The sequence below is a fragment of the Lissotriton helveticus genome, chromosome 3_1 (assembly GCF_964261635.1).
Source record: "Lissotriton helveticus chromosome 3_1, aLisHel1.1, whole genome shotgun sequence".
NCBI classification, from domain to species: Eukaryota; Metazoa; Chordata; class Amphibia; order Caudata; family Salamandridae; genus Lissotriton; species Lissotriton helveticus.
Window position 1 is genome coordinate 805,448,526 of NC_136061.1, and position 14,539 is coordinate 805,463,064.

Below are 14,539 nucleotides of genomic sequence, written 5' to 3' on the forward strand. Positions count from 1 at the left end.
CTGATTCTACGCCTCATGAGAAACACAGAATTCTGACTATCTGCCTTCCAATGGGGATCGCACCACACGTGGAGGACTGTGACACTTGGGGCACAGTCTTTGCTTCAATTTACACAAAAACACATGGTGTCCAGTCTATGGCGGTTATACCAGACGTACTAAGACAGATTCAAAATGAATACGGTCCAGAACCTGCTTTAACTCTGGGTATAAAATTACTGAAAGACTTCAAGCAGGTCTCGGCTATATTATTAGCCAACATAAACGGAGAAGCAGCATCTGTGGCGATCCGCCAGAAATTGAAAGAAACAGATATAGCAGAACAACCTTTTGAACTTGCCAGAATTATAGAAAAATCCTATGAAGAACATAGGAAGAGATAGTTTGGGTGGGAAACCAATAAAACCCCAACTAATTGAAAATCCTGAAAAAACCTTTATTAAAAATAATCTAAACACTCCAAAAAAGAGGTGGGATGGTAATAAACAATCCACTCCCAGAGAAAAACGTTTTCAGTCCAGAGGAAGGTCTCCTCAGCGGAGAGATAGATCTCCAGAAAGAGGAAACAAGTCTCCCCAAAGGGAGCCCTCTGAGAAAAGATACAACCTTAGAGATAGGGATAAATTAAGAAAACCTGACCGATATCAAGATATTGATACACGTCCCTCTCAGACTTCCTCACAGAAATCGGGAAAGAAGAGGACGGTCAGAACACAAGGAAGAGCACGTCAAGTCCAAAGACAAGGAACCTGCTCATCAAAGTAAAAAGTTACAATTTCCAAAAAAGAAGGTAGCAAGTATTAGAATAAAACATGCCGAGGATACTGAGGACACAACTGAAAAATGTAGAGTGGGCCCAGACAATGCTAGACAGCGCAGCAGAAGTGACCATAGCTCGCAAGATCCTGATGAATCTTCTGGAGACAGTGGACACGAATGAATACATTCAGATGGAAACTGCAGACACCAGAGTTAGCAAACTCCATAAATTATACGAAATAACATTGCGTATAGAGGGAGACAAAACTAGGAAAATAAGGGGTCTCTTTTGGGATAACTTATCTAAAGGCTATGATATCCTGTTAGCTGAAAAAGACTGGCCACCAGAGTTTGTCAGGGAGTGTCCTCATGGCAAAGAAATGATTATGCCTGCCTTCCCAAATCATATTCCAATTCATAAAAAATACACATTAGCAAGAAAATGGGCAGTGGCCCAAGCTCCTGCATTATATAAATATCATGTAGGATGGGATGAGGATCCTCCTCTCCACAAAATCCAGTTAAAATATCAACCTACTGCACAAAGGCAGTACCCAGTTAAACAAGAAGCTAAAAAGCAAGTCAGGGAGATCTTAGATCGACTTGAATATCAGGGGGTGATTGAAACATGCACCTCACAAATGAACAGTCCTTTGTTTCCTGTCTCCAAGCCAGACGATTTATATCATCTAGTTTTGGACTACAGACACTTAAACTCCTGTTGCAAAACATTTGCAGTACAAAATTCACACAGTGCAGCACTAATGAATAATATCGTGCGCACAAAATATAAAACGACATTAGATATCTCCAATGGATTCTTTTGTCAAAACATAGCACCTCAAAGCAGGTATTTGACCGCTTTCTCAATAATGGGGTCGCAAAAACACTTCTGTCAACTCCCACAGGGATTCAAGAATAGCCCAGGATTATTCTCAGCAAGAGTAACAGAGTTACTACAAATATATGATGATGAGGCATTATCCTATGTCGATGACATCTATCTGACAGATGATGACCTGGAGGCACACTTGAAAAGAGTGAACACCATAATACTTGGGTTCGCAGCTGATTCAACTTTACAAATTCAACTTTAAAAAGTCACGAATTGCTCATCTAACTGTCCTGTTTTTAGGATATGAATTATCAAGTGAAGACAAAAGCCTGGCAGATAACTTCTTAGAGAAGTGTGCTGTACTCCAAGCACCAAAAACGCTGAAGAACTTACAATCAATACTAGGTTTCCTGAATTTCGGAAGAACATACATTCTAAATTATGCAGAGAGGGTTAAACCCCTCTATGAATTAATAAAACCTGATTTCAAAACAATCAATTGGACTCTGAAACATACAGAAATTTTTAGATCATTGCAAACAGACATGTTAGCTTAAACAAAATTGCAAACATGCGAAAATGTACGCAACCTTGTAATCCGAGTCATCCCAGGAATTCACGTACCTGACCTCTAATGAGGGAGAAACGGTACCAATAGCTTACAAATCACATTTGTACACACAAGCTGAAATGAAATTCAGTTATACTGAAAAAATTCTAATAGCGGTTCAAACTGCTGTAGCAAAAGAAAGAATCCAAGCCCAAGGCAGAAGGATATCTGTTTTAACAGCAGAATCAGCCCTTGAGGCGTTAACAAGCCCACGCAATCTAAATGCTGTGGTACTAGATCCAAAATGGATACAATGGGAAAATTCTCTTGCTGCAGAAGACGTGAAGCACTATTTTGACCCAAAAATGAAAAAACTAGAAAGTCTAGAATATGAAGAAGAATATCCTCTGCCAATCGAAATTCTGCCTCTCGAACAATGCACATGTGTAATCTTTATGGACAGATTTGCACAACACTACGATGTGGATAAAAAATCCTACAATGCAGCGTGCGCGATTGTTAAAGGTCGCTGGCGCTTTGGTAACTTCAAACCAATAATCACAAAAACTGAATCACTCAGAAATTGCTCAGCTCAGCAAGCTGATATAAGATCTTTAAAGATGGCGCTTGAAAATGCCGATCGCGAATTCCCCACACTAAGTGTGCGATTTGCATTACTGCGTCAAGTCTTACAATAATGACATGCAGACATGGATCAAAAATGGTTACAAAGATGACACAGGAGCCACAATAAAGCATAAAAAGCTTTGGGAACAAGTAGTTCTTTTGCAGAAAGAACTACGAAAGACTCACGTGATACATACACTGAGTCATCAACGTGATGGCGTTCACGTTGCAGGGAATTCATTGGCTAACAGAGCCACAGTGGAAGCGGTTCAACCGGCTTCCGTAGTTATAAAAAAAGCGTTAAAAAAAACCACATAGACGGAGAAACCATGCTGGCGGTAAAAGCCTCATTAAAAGGCGACTATGCAGCATTACCTCTCGGCTATCCACTCAGTAATACATACATAATTGATGCAAACTCCGTTCCATTTGCTCAAATCCCTGGAGTGGGGGATAGAGTAATTCCAAACACGAACAGGAGAGTCTTCTTGATTTAAGACGCAGACATGGGATTGGGTCTAAGGCACCAAGAGATCGTGAAATCTCTAAAAGAATTACAATCAGAATACTGGTGGCCGGGGATGAGCCTGCAAAATTACAAATTTGCAAAGGATTGTCCAGACTGCAACAGCGATCGCAGTTGTGAACCGGACCAGACTACTGCCAGGACTCCATTATTAGAAAGCATCAGGCTATCTATACGCAGAAATCCAGCCGGAGAAATGCGTTCCCATAAATATTAAGACTAGATTCACTTAAAATGTAGGCCCCAGCGCTCGGCTGACGCCAGAACTGTTATACAAAGATTTGCGAGTCTTTATCGGCACATACGCAATTGGCATGCTACATTCTGACCAGGGTCCTGCGTTTAGCTCTCGGGCTTACAAAAAGGCCATGGCCAGCATGGGCATTGCATTGCGGTACTCTTCCCCCTTCCATCCTGAGGGTAATGCGGTAGTGGAAATAAAAAACCGGGACATAAAGCAATCTATAACGGCGAGGGTATTAGGTTCGGGTGATGGGTGGGTCAAACATTTAACAAGTGTCCAACGTAGTCTTAACAATTTGCGAAGAAATTCTCTAGAAGGTTTCACTCCGTACGAACTATTGTTCGGTACTAGAATGCACATCCAGAACTTAGATAGTCAGACTTCAGTGGTAAATAAAAAATCCTTTGATATCAAAGATCGTTTGGCTGTTTTACAGGACTTAAATGAAACAAGAAGAAGTCTGAGTAATATAAAGTTAAAGCCAACAGCCACTGAAGAAAAACCACCTGTCCCAGCAAGACCTGTCTGGATTCCAAAGATTGGGGATCTACTCAGAGAGAAGATCGCGGTGAAGAAGGAATTTGGGCCTTCTTACAGAAAAGCAGTACCTGTCTTAGCTGTCAGCGGAACTAGATCAGTTGTACTCCAGCCCCTTGCTGGTAAAAAGGAGAACCGAGTTGTATCCATCGACCTTGTAAAACCACAATCATGTGGCCAATAATAAGTAGTAGGCCCAGTGGACTCCCAAGAAATAGCAGAAGACCAAATCTTGCTACAATCCAAGAGGTTCAAACTGAGAGACTAATCACATTTAATAAACCTGCAGTGAATAAAAAAGGACTATGCAACAAAGCCATGGAACTTGTGCCTCTTGAAACCCAAATTGCAACAGTTCGCCAAGAAACACCTGTCTACAATGATGTAGCTTCAGACTATACTAATGTAACAAAGAAAGATCCAAAGACAAAAGAAAATCTGGAAGCAATTCCAACAATTGACAGAACTGCATCTGGCTACTTCATCAATTTCGATGACTTTTCTGAAGACCCAAGCGAGCATGAAGAAACGCCAGCAACAAAAACTTTCAAAGACCAAGTACCAGAACTTTTTCACCAACTAAAAGAAACATATCTTATTTCACCATGGATTGAATTTTGGATTGTGTTAGGTGTACTTTTCCTCCTACTTTGGCTCATCATGGTTCTATGTTTGGGAAAATTTTCATTGAAGGAAAATATAGTACAATGGACACAGCAAGTCAGAACATCAACTTGGTCCTAAAGCCTCACAGATCCTCTCACATCGAGAAAAGAGAACTGTCATCAGTGAACATCACAGCCAATCCAATACCCGGTGGGGTAGCATGGGACAAAACTGACTATGAAATTTATGGCCCGATTGAGCTCTTGAAATATCCACACCAGTTTAAGGTTTCCTTAAGCGACTTTGTAACATCAAGTACTTTCTCTGATGATTGGGACTTTGAAAATATTAATAATATGATGTCAGATTTAGTAATGTCAGCTAAATTCACAGAACATGATTATTTACAGGGTTCGTCAAATTATGAAGAGTTATATGTTTATAATCATTTTGGTCATCACTATTTGAATAAATCTGCTCAACCTAGAAATGTTTTTACTTATAACCAATGGGAACATTGTCCAACTCCGCCAAAAGGCAGCTCAAAAACATTTTATGAGAAATTCCAATACTTCTCAGGGTTTAACAACAGTGATCCAGAAACGTTTTATTTTAAAATGTTAAAAAAGACAGGAATGAAAACAATGTTGACAAATACTAAATTGATTTATTCTGAAAATTTTTATGACAAAATGTCTACATTTGGTTTTGAATTTTGGAAAAATAACATTGAAACAAAAACCATCTGGGGTTCAACAGAATGGCAGGTACAAGGTCTAGAAGCATTATTTAGAGCCTGCATGATCCCAGAACAGATAATATTCCTGAATGACACAATTCAGCAAACAACTTGTCTTGGTTTAGCCAAGATAAAAGACTTAAATAAACCGTCTATTCCGAAGCCCATACCTGATAGTAATAGCACTACAGATGAGGAGATAGACGTATCCCATATTTTACACCAAAACAGAACAAATCCTGATTGGAAAAAATGGTTGATCTGGCCCACAGACACAAATAACTGTCAAGATAGATTCCTGAACAAATTACAGGAGTTAAAACAGAACAGGCCAGACCCAAGATACTCCCAGAGACAACATCCAGGGATAGTTACAACATAAGTGTAGGGAAACTATGCCTTGAGTGTCTACAGAAATCCACACTGGCTGAAATTAAGCAACACTTGACTTTACTTAAAGACGGTGCTGACTTGCGTGATTTCATACTGGGACCACGCAAACAGCGTCAAAAACGTTTCATATACGCCGGTATATACGCTGCTTACAAAGAAGCTTGGAAAGTAACACAAATTAAAACAGCAGAAAAAATACAAGAAATTGATCGTATAAATTTGGAAAAATCACTTTCTGTAGTGGACAATGGGTTAACGACTCTGTCCTCCAGAATATATTCACTGGACAGCATTGTATCATCTGCTATTGGTATAATAGAGCAGGACTTGCTAATGTTACAACATGGTCAGTCCCAATTGCGTTCTATTGTACAACCTGGCTGGACGTTGCAAAATCTGCGTTCAGGCTACGTGCCATGGCATCTAATCAACATAACGTCATTATTCTCTATCTTTAACCTTACTAATAAACAAATCAGTTTGGCACAAAAAGGAGCAGACTATATGATTCTGAGCATTGAAAAACTTGAGAGATTACCATTGACAATGTCAGAGAGACCTGTCATTGAATGGATAATACACGGAACAATTACAATTCCGATAACAACTTTCCAGTTTAAGTATTGCCAAAAATATATACCAGCAGGCCTGTATGAAAGGTTGGGTAAAGGATACATCAAGTCAACATGGAATTTACCTTATACACACAAATGTTATAGTGAAGGAAAAAGGAGGTATTTCTTAGTGGTAACAATTGTAAAAAATCACTAAGCGGTACACTTCTGTGTCAAGGTATTAACTTGCATGGAGCCTGCGAGGGTTCATCAAATAACCTTTCATGTCACCTGCATGGTACTCCTGCAACACAGATAGAGCCATTTTTCAGACAGCTTTCCAATGGCAGCTACGTTCTAATAAGTGACCACAGCTGTTGTGGCATGGTGCCAGGAAAAGCCTATCTCGTGAGCGTTACTTCCATGGTCACTTGCTGTATGCAAGTATTGTATCCAAACAGCAATCCAGACATGGAGGCGGCAATATGGCCTTCTTTGAATATCTCTTCTATTCGAATTGATACTTTAAGCAGAATGAAGTCAGTTCTTTTACAGACAACTGTGCCTTTAACCTCGTCCAAAGAAACGTATGATCTGCAAGTTGCAAGCACAGCGGCAGAGAAACATTCCCTATTATCAACAAATTGCCCCGTGCATTTCGTAGAAATGTTAGGTCAAATCTTAAACATGTCTGATACCAGCGGCCTCGCACATGTATTTAAGACAATTTTTTCGGGACTGTTAGCACCCTTTGAAACAGTTCTGGGCATTTTCCCGAATTTTGTTCATTCATTTTTCGGCGGTCTGCCTCTTCTTTTGGGACTCGTAGCAGGAATTTTATTTTTGATCCTTCTGCTCCGATATGGCAAGCCAAGCCACACACAAAGCTCAAGCTACAATGGGAGAGACGATCCTAGCTATACGCTACCGAGACAAAATCACTAAAATCCTCGGATTAGCCCGGCTAAGAGATCTGAGTGCAACCTGGTTTCTTTCATTCAGACCAATCTGGCAAGATTGCATCTTACCTGTGCTTCGATGTATGCTATGCAGAGAAGAATGCATGTTGGATGTCTGTCTTACACTACCATCAGCAGTACCAATGGATATAGATACCTTGCTAGGTCCGGTAACGACTCATGCATTGTGTTGTCCCGAGCGGCTATCTATTCTGATGACGGCATTCGTTGAGACTTCACCACTACGAGTAGGTGGCGGTGGAGTACGAGATGAAAGCAGCACCACACAGGTACAACCTTCTGTGAGCATTGCTGATCCTGACATCGATGATAGCAATCATTCTCATATGTGCACAATTTCAACTTTTTCGAACTTGGTTGAACTTTCACCTGATGTTGTAGACCAATTTTTTGCAAGCCTGTCTGAAATGATGTTCTCTCCAGTCAACGAGAATAACTTTTAAAACAACAAGCACACAGCGTTCCCTGAACTCTGAATTCAGCCTTCAGTTTTGATAAACAAAACTACTGCAAAACATTTGTAACTATTTTTTCCCCTGAAAGGGAAATAATTTTTTTTTCACCTCCAAAATATTTACCTTTTTCTGGCACATGGTAATCTGCTTAAAGTAGAACTATTCTTAGAGAACAGAGCTTCTATCTTAGAGATACTAGAGACAATATTTTACCTCAGCCTCTAGCACATGTACAGCATTTGTATAAATATGTGATGAAATGGTCTCGACCTTCTGTTCTGTATACAGAGCCATTTCATGTGTAATTTTCGCAATTCATTCAGCTGATATATATGTGCATTTAACTGAATGATACCACTGCTTGAAAAACGTACAGTACCAATACTAATTTTCGTGTATTTACCATACACCATTTCAAATGCGAATTATATATTTTGGGGTGGGTTGGAATACACACATGCATCGTTATATGTTTAATATTGCTTAGTTTTTAGTAATGATGGACATTAGTACGTGGAGTGGGTGTTGTGTTTCTATCTAGGACACTAATTCGATATTCCCGATTTATGCCCTTATATGGCTATAATAAATAATATCCTTATAAAGGCATAAGAATCATATCCATATTTAGTAATAGCCCATGCAGTCCAAATACGGCAAGGCTACTCCCCTAGACTCCTAGAAAGAACAACGCATTCTTTAAAGAAACCAAGCCTCCAGCAGCCCGGTAACTCCCCCTGCTTTTGTTTTGATTTGCACAAGAACTCCTGGAGTCCAGAAAGAACTGTTAGTTGTTAGTTCTTAGTGACGTCTTATGTCCAACCTTACGTCAAACCCGGCACCTTCCAGGTATAAATATACCAACGTTGCCTTAAGCAAACACACGGTGGTTTGAAGCAGAGTGGCTATCTACTTACCCGAAGCCCAGCTGATGGGAGAAGCCGAAGGAAGCCGCCCCTCCCTTTTGACGCACTGAGAGAGACGCTGTCTTTTTCTCCAGCCGAGAAAATCCAGCTCCAGTGTTTCCAGTCACCCTTGCGGGTTGCTGGGATATCGAGTCCTGAGAGAGAGATACAAGACCTCCTACTTTCTATTACCAAGGTACGGAGCTGACTAAACCCTTAAGAGAATTCTTGATTCAGATTCTTGGCAAAAACCAACTGAACTTGAACTGCAACTTACTTACTCCTTCCCAAGTATTAGGGTTAGGTTAGGTACACCGGGGTAGGCGTATCTTAGAAGCACCAGTTGAGTACGTTAGTCAATGTTTTTATGTATGTATATATTTTATATATTTTATCCATTTTAAAGTATCATATGGCTAAGATACCATATCAATGCTTTTACAATTTTATTTCATAATACTCCTTTTACTGTACGCACTTTACTTCATGATAAGTATTGCAATTGTGGCAATTCATTTCTCTTGCATGAGAAAGAAGACTGCTCAATAAATAACACCTTTTATTGAAAACGCCCGTCTCTCTATTTCTCTGCACTCTGGTGAAACTAAGTATGCACGATTGACTGAGTAAAATAACTCTCTATTGTTTTCACACGACTCTAGAGATACACTCTTTATTCTGAGGGAGCAAAGTTGTCATGTTTATGCGGTTGTCAGAAACTAATCCCTTCTTGTCTAAATCAGGAGGGTTAACTCTTTCCTGAACATTCGAGAAAGTTTCTAGTGACCTCTGAGCTAGCTGGCAAAACTAATTAAGTCTAATATAGTCAGTGGAGACCTAGTCGACCTTAGTCCTACGTCTACACTGCTGTTTATATTATTCCAATGTGCAGAGCCTATTGGGAATATAGGACCTACACTACAGTAGGACTGCTGCCCCGCTGTTTAGATCTGCTGCCCTGGTGCCCTTCTTGCCTGGGTGAAAAGGACTGGCACTGCATCTCTACACCCATGGCCCCAAAGTGACTACAAGTGCTAGTTTTCTGGGCTCCTGATCAGGAGCCTTAGGGACATACAGGCTTCCAACAACCTTGGACCCAGCACTTGGACTCTGCCATCTTTGAGTCCTTCACCTCCGAAGTGGTATCACCCAGTCCTGGACCCTTGGAATTGGGCCTGAAGTTGCTCATCTCCCTCAGAACTGGTGCATCGCCTATGCTGCTCAACCCATCACCCTTGGAAACAACTCATCATCTCTGCTGTGCTGAATGTCGAGATGCAAGGACTTTGCACCGCCCATCGTAGCTCACTGGAGCTAATGCATATTCACACAAGGATATTGCCTTGCCCAGCGCTGCTCCTTGGAACCACCGCTATGCAATGAATTTCCATGCATGGACATTGCACTTTGTATATCACTAGAACTGCCGCTATGTGGTGCACCTCCTCACCTGGACTCTGCAATAGCTCTGCTACGCAATGTATCCTCGACACAGGACTCTGCATCTCTTCACAACCTGGATTCTGCATTCAGCTAGCCTAAGTGGGTCCCAGTAGCTGGCCTGCGCTCCATTGCGGTCTGTCTGAACTTGTGACTTTGTCCCAGTCCAGCTCGACCAGATAACCACAGTTGGCCCTTTGTGCTTTTTGGGTCTATTTTCACTTAAATCTTTAAAACTGCATATCTCTGGGTCTACTGATTTTTTGTCATTGTGTCTTGATGTAGTTATTAAAATGTACTCGATTTTTCTAAATTGGTGAGGGATTTTTCTTGTGTTGTGTGTTCACATTATTACAGTTTGAAGTGCTGCAAAATACCTCTAAATTAAATCTGACTGCTCTGTGCCAAGCTACCAGAAGGTTGAGCACATGTTAATTTGGGGGTGACTTCACCCTCACAAGGATTGTGATTCCTGTGATAGTAGGGTTTCATCCCCCTGAGCCAGGGCCCAGTTTTTTTCAGAGGAGTAAGCCATGACAATAAGAAAACCTATAACATAGACGCTAATCTTTCTGTGTACCCAATACTTGCTCATGTGAAGTGTGTGCTTTTGCCCCTTATTTAGGGTAACCAGATCTGCATTACTTTTTTGACACAAAAGTAGAATTCATACACACATTTGCACTACCTGATGATTGCTTTGAAATAAAATACATGCGTACAAGTATTAGAGATATTATAATCTCCAAAAGGTATTCAATGTTTATTACAGCAGCAACTGAGTTGACTGGGGGTGGTATATGTTGAATTATAGATGCTAACTGTGAATAAGAGTTTTTATTTCACTTTGTGGTTCTGACTGACATCAAATAGACAAGGAGGGAGAAGTTTGAGTTGTCAATGAAATCATTCAAAATCCCTGTGGTGAAAAACAACCCCCTTAATCAAAGTTTTGGCATGTATAATTCTTTGTTTTCTATGTCACCCCAAAAAACATAAGCTCCAACTTACAAAATGTACACAGCAACTCAATATTAATGGGCAACCATATTTAACATCCAAAGAATGTATACAAGTAAACCTGGCCTCCTGCTACCCACCCCTGTCGACAATAATCCTCGTCCTGCCTCAAGTTAAAAGAAAAAGATCTGTCAAACTTCCACCCACACCCACCACCCCCTAGAAAAGAACTCTCCCCATGCTCCTCTTCAAAAATGAGACAAAAACGAGCCTCCTGCCACCCACCTACCCACACCACGCTCTGCAGATTGGCATCCTCCAACCCACCCCACCACCTTGGCTTGCACTCAGAACAAAGAGCTGGCACCACTCAGACAACAGCTCTATGAGAGCTGCTGATCTGCACAGCTTCCTTTTCCCGCTCAACATGGGTCAGCAGAGACCCGACTACAGAGAAGGCATTTGGTGTATGCACACCACTGCCCATGTTCTCCTATCACCCTCGGTCTGTAGCAGTGCTTGAAATGGAGATATAGAAGTGCAGGTACTCTGTAACAGAGTACATGCTTGTTTCTGAGAAGTGCCGGTACTCTCCAATTAAAAGTATTACTTTTTTCTTGAGAAGTGCAGGTACTCTCCTTCTCAAAATAAATAAGTGCTGATACTCAGTACCGGACATTACCGACCCATTTAAAGCATTGGTCTGTAGAGTCCCAGAGGGTCTTAACAAAAGGGAAGAGAGGCTTCTCTGGGGTGATGTCACAGCCATTTCCAGTAACAACTACGGTGATATCACTGCAGAGAATATCCGAACTTTGGCCTGGTTATTCATGATTAAGGCTACCTATGCAAGCCACACACCAAGTGTTTCTCCTATATAGAGTGCAGAAAAAATAGGGCAATTGTAATATTCCGATTACAACAGATTCCACTCCAGAAAAGTGCTACTGTTGCAATATGTCACAGAAATAAAGTGGCTGTCTACCACCAGCCAAGAGGCTGTATACACAAACACACACACACACACTCACTTAAGGGCAAAACATACTAAATCCACCGGAATGCCATACGTTTTCACTGTGATAATATTGGTACCACCTCTAGGAATTTCCCTGATGTTTTGAGTGACCACCTTCAGCAAGGATCATTCAGTGTGTTTCTAGTTCTTGGATGTAAATTTCACAAATGGACAAGTCAACCAGCAGAATACAATGATATAAGAGAGCTACAAACATCTAATTTACTTTATCCCTTGTCATGACATCTCATACTTGGGACCAGCATTGTGAAGTCTAATCTTCACACTATCGCCTCTCTTATTGGGGGCAGAAAGATCAAGCTATGAAAACAGTCATTCGATTCTCTAAAAACCTTTCAGCGTTTAAAAGAAGCATTACATGAAGAACTGTAAAAAGACCTAAGACTAAATAGCCTGTTAGTGTTGGAATACATGTTCCTTTTAGATTCACACAATGGTTGTAAATAATTAATAATAGGTTCTTGCTCGCTACACCAGCGATGGGCAGTGCTTTATGAATGGAAAAGCAATTAGAGAGACCCAGTGAAATCTGAATCGGATGCATAGAAAAAACTGTGCTCACCACAAAGGCAGAGTGGAAACTTCCAAGCGCATGCCCTTAACTCGACTGTGACACCACTGAGACGTGGAGAAACGCAGTTTCTATTTAGACAGAATGGAAACGTGCTCATTGTCCGGGAAAATAAACATGGTATTGATACTTGTTTTCCCACAGAACATTCTTACACAAAGGCACAAACATATTAGCCTACATGGCTTCATTTCTGCTCCAATAAAGAAAGCTGATTGGGAATCTTTCAATAAATTGACAAACCTACTGATATATCATGAAATTAGATTTTCAAGGATACCATAAAATTGCTTTGAACATTGTCAATCACCCGCCACCAGAAGTGGTGTAAAAAGCTAAGTACAGAGACCCACAATTTTCTCAGGAACCCAATACTGATATTGCCGATGCCGGACCTACCGACCACCAAGGCTGCCTGGTCTTGCCTTGATCGCAGCCTCTTTCTTGGTCCATCCTGCATTTCCTATCATTTTATCTCAATCTTGAAATATTCTTTTCACTACAACCTTTACCCATTGTTTTACTACTTTCTGTTCCTTCCCGTTTCTACCTTTTCGGCCTTTGTCTCTTGCTATGGGTCAAAACCTGAGACGAAAAATAATTTCTGGTTCCTAAAAACGAGTATTGGTGCCCACCCACCACATGCAACCCAGGCACAAATTAGGCATGGCAGGAGAAGTCACTTTTATTGAAAATCAATAATCTGAAAATGTTGGGGTATAAAATCTTGTTTCGATCATACAAGTATTATGACTGCACCAGCATCCTATTATCTACAATTGTGAATCATTCCGAATGTATTTCATATTTCAGTGCAGCACAGATGCAATTATATTGCCATATTCAGAATATATACATACAACCTGGAGCCGCTGACACGTCAACATAATTCACTTGTATTTTACATGCAGGCTGGAAGCAGTTAGAACTCCTGTTCCAGGTTCCCTGAACTTGAAATTAAGTTTATGCGGCAAAGACCTGAGCACAGCATCGAGTTAGAATGAGAGCGTTGCGGCTTTTAAATATTCAACCCGTGTTCAGTACATCTGTATGGCTTATTAGAGATTGACCCAAATCACAAAATATAGCTAGCCTCTTTTAAAGGTATTCTGCTGTGTAACGCTGATGAGACAAGGAGCATTTTTTTTTAAGTATGGTGGACGTTCACAAAAAAACGATTTACTGTACAACATTACATAGGGCACATAGTGGTAACGATAAATAAATAATTTGATATGCTCTCAAAGGAAGTACATATTTATGTAAAAAATGGTGGCACCCAGTCACTTACTGATGATACATTCGCAGCACGTCATATAGATAATCTTTTTCGGCTTCATTGTCAATCAGCAAGTCAACCTGTAAATAAAACACATATTTGCAAATATGATCACTACAATGAAAGACAATCATATAAACGCAGGCAGATAACCAATTTTAGTCGCATTTGCAAGCGCTATTGAAGCGAAAGTGAGTTCATGTTCCATTGCGAACCTGCGCTGCGCCCTACCTGACGCGGACTGTGATGGTGAAGAAATGCCTTCAGGAACAGTTTTGGGCATTCATTAAAGTTGCCCATCCTCTCAGCGCGGAGATGCCACTGGGTGCTGCGGCTGCCACACATGCCTTGGACCTGCAGCTCTGGTCGCGTGCAGTCCTGTACCGCAGAGTTCTCGCAGCGGGGACATTTAGCTGGTTTGCTGTTACTATTTCTTTCCTCACTCCAGAACTCCAGCATTCATGGAGAGGCGTGTCGAGTTACGACACTTTGGCACTGTTGCTAATTATTCAATAGCAACCGAAAAATGACAATATGCTG

General features: G+C 40.8%; 1 protein-coding gene across 1 annotated transcript in view; it reads right to left on the bottom strand.

The window, feature by feature from the left end:
- Positions 1–14,539, bottom strand: part of USH1C (USH1 protein network component harmonin) — an 898,978-nt gene that overhangs the window by 768,533 nt on the left and 115,906 nt on the right. The window contains exon 2 of the mRNA XM_078681063.1: positions 14,012–14,079. Coding sequence (XP_078537189.1) covers positions 14,012–14,079 — 68 coding nt within the window. The remainder of the gene's footprint in view (positions 1–14,011; positions 14,080–14,539) is intronic.